The 1,457-nt window shown below is 70.0% G+C and overlaps 1 protein-coding gene across 1 annotated transcript in view; it reads left to right on the top strand.

Annotated features, from left to right (window-relative positions):
* Positions 1–182: 182 nt before the first annotated feature.
* The window catches only part of CHLNCDRAFT_59474 (hypothetical protein), a gene marked incomplete at its 3' end in the record, with an annotated part of 5,177 nt that continues 3,902 nt past the window's right edge, over positions 183–1,457 (top strand). Inside the window, exons 1-3 of the mRNA XM_005842698.1 lie at positions 183–414; positions 1,040–1,141; positions 1,331–1,410. Of these exons, the coding sequence (XP_005842756.1) occupies positions 355–414; positions 1,040–1,141; positions 1,331–1,410 (242 nt within the window). The 5' untranslated portion in view covers positions 183–354. The remainder of the gene's footprint in view (positions 415–1,039; positions 1,142–1,330; positions 1,411–1,457) is intronic.

The following is a 1,457-nucleotide window of genomic DNA, read 5'->3' as shown; positions in this document are numbered from 1 at the left end:
GTGCAGTGCATGTGTGGATGTGTGCGCGGGGTCACGAGCAGGCGGCAGCGGCGCGCATGCGCAGGGTGAGGGCAGGCGGTGACGCGGCGGCCGCCCCGCCTGCCTGCCGGCCCGCTCCCGCTGCACGGCAGCCCACGCTGGCCTGCTCCCCCTTCCCGGCAGCCCGCGCGGAAGCATCTCACCCAGAAGGGGAGGGAGAGGGCGAAGACGGCGCCGAAGAAGAGGGTGTAAGACGGGACTTCCCGCCAACCGGCCCCCACCCAGGGCTCCGCCGCCGAGCTCAGCGCCTCCAGCGCGCCCGCCAGCTGTTCCACCAACATGCCGCTGCCCCGCTGCTGATGGTGCTGCTACTGAATGGTGGTGCTGCTGCTGCCGCTGCTGGGGCTGCTGCTGTGCTGTTTAGTGGTGGTGGTGGTGGCTGGCCGCGGTGCTGTGATGGGGAGGCGCTGACGAGCGGCGGGAGGCGGGCAGGGGCCGATGGGGCTACGGCGCCGAGCGGCGGCGGCTATTCCAGTAGCCTCCTGAGTCGTGTTGCAGCACTGGGGCGGCGCTGGCGGGCCGGCTTGGGGGCCGGTTAAGGGCTGGGGTGGGGGGCGAGGGCGTGTGTGCCAGCAGCGGCCCTGGGTTTGCGACCCGTTATGTGGATCGGGGAGGCTTGTCCGAGCGGGTGGCAATGGGCAGTTGATGGGGGATGGGTTTGGAAAGCCCAGCACGCAGCATACACCAGTTTTTGCAAGAACGGTCGTCCCGATCCCCCGATTGAGCTATCTCTCAATTGAGCGCCCCACTGGCCCACGCGGACCAGCAGTGCAAGCGATGGAGCCCGCCCTCTTCTCGCGGTTCCGGCAGGAAGGCTGGAGCCTAAACGAGCAGGTGATGGGGCAGCGCAGGGCGTCCTGCGGGCTGTGCCAGGGAGCCTGGATCGCCCGGGAGCATGCAGGGGATGGCAGTGCTTCCGCCGCCGCTGCCAGCTCGACTGAGGCGCGCAAAACGCCTGCGCTGCTCAGAGTCCTTGCTGCTCTCCTGGTCAAACCCGCAGGCTACGGCCGCCTACCTGGCAGCCGAGTGCGGCGGCGGAGGCGCCCCCAGCTTCCCGCGGGCGCCGCAGACGCTGCTGAACGCCGATCTGAGGCAGGCAAGTGTCGACTGTTTCTTTTGTTGAAGGGGGGTGGCACCGGCGGGGTGTTTGTGTGGCGCATCAGCTGCAGCAGACTGGGATGGCCCAGCGATCCAGGTCAGCAGGCAGCCCAGGGGCCGCGCCCCGCCGGGCGATGCCCTGCCCAGGCCCCACCCCAGCTTTGCCTTGGGCTCACCCCACCCTGCCCCGCAGCTGGGCGTTGCCTGCCTGCCCGAGGGCATCGCCCGGGCCGACTGCAAGAAGGTGGCGGGGCCGCTGGTGCTGCAAGTCAGGTGTGGGTGGGGGGCTGGTGTGTGTGTGTGTGGTGTGTGGGGTGGTG

The sequence above is a fragment of the Chlorella variabilis genome, assembly GCF_000147415.1.
Source record: "Chlorella variabilis unplaced genomic scaffold CHLNCscaffold_73, whole genome shotgun sequence".
In the NCBI taxonomy this organism is placed as follows: domain Eukaryota; kingdom Viridiplantae; phylum Chlorophyta; class Trebouxiophyceae; order Chlorellales; family Chlorellaceae; genus Chlorella; species Chlorella variabilis.
Note: the sequence above shows the minus strand (reverse complement) of the source record. Positions and strands in the feature narration are given on the sequence as shown.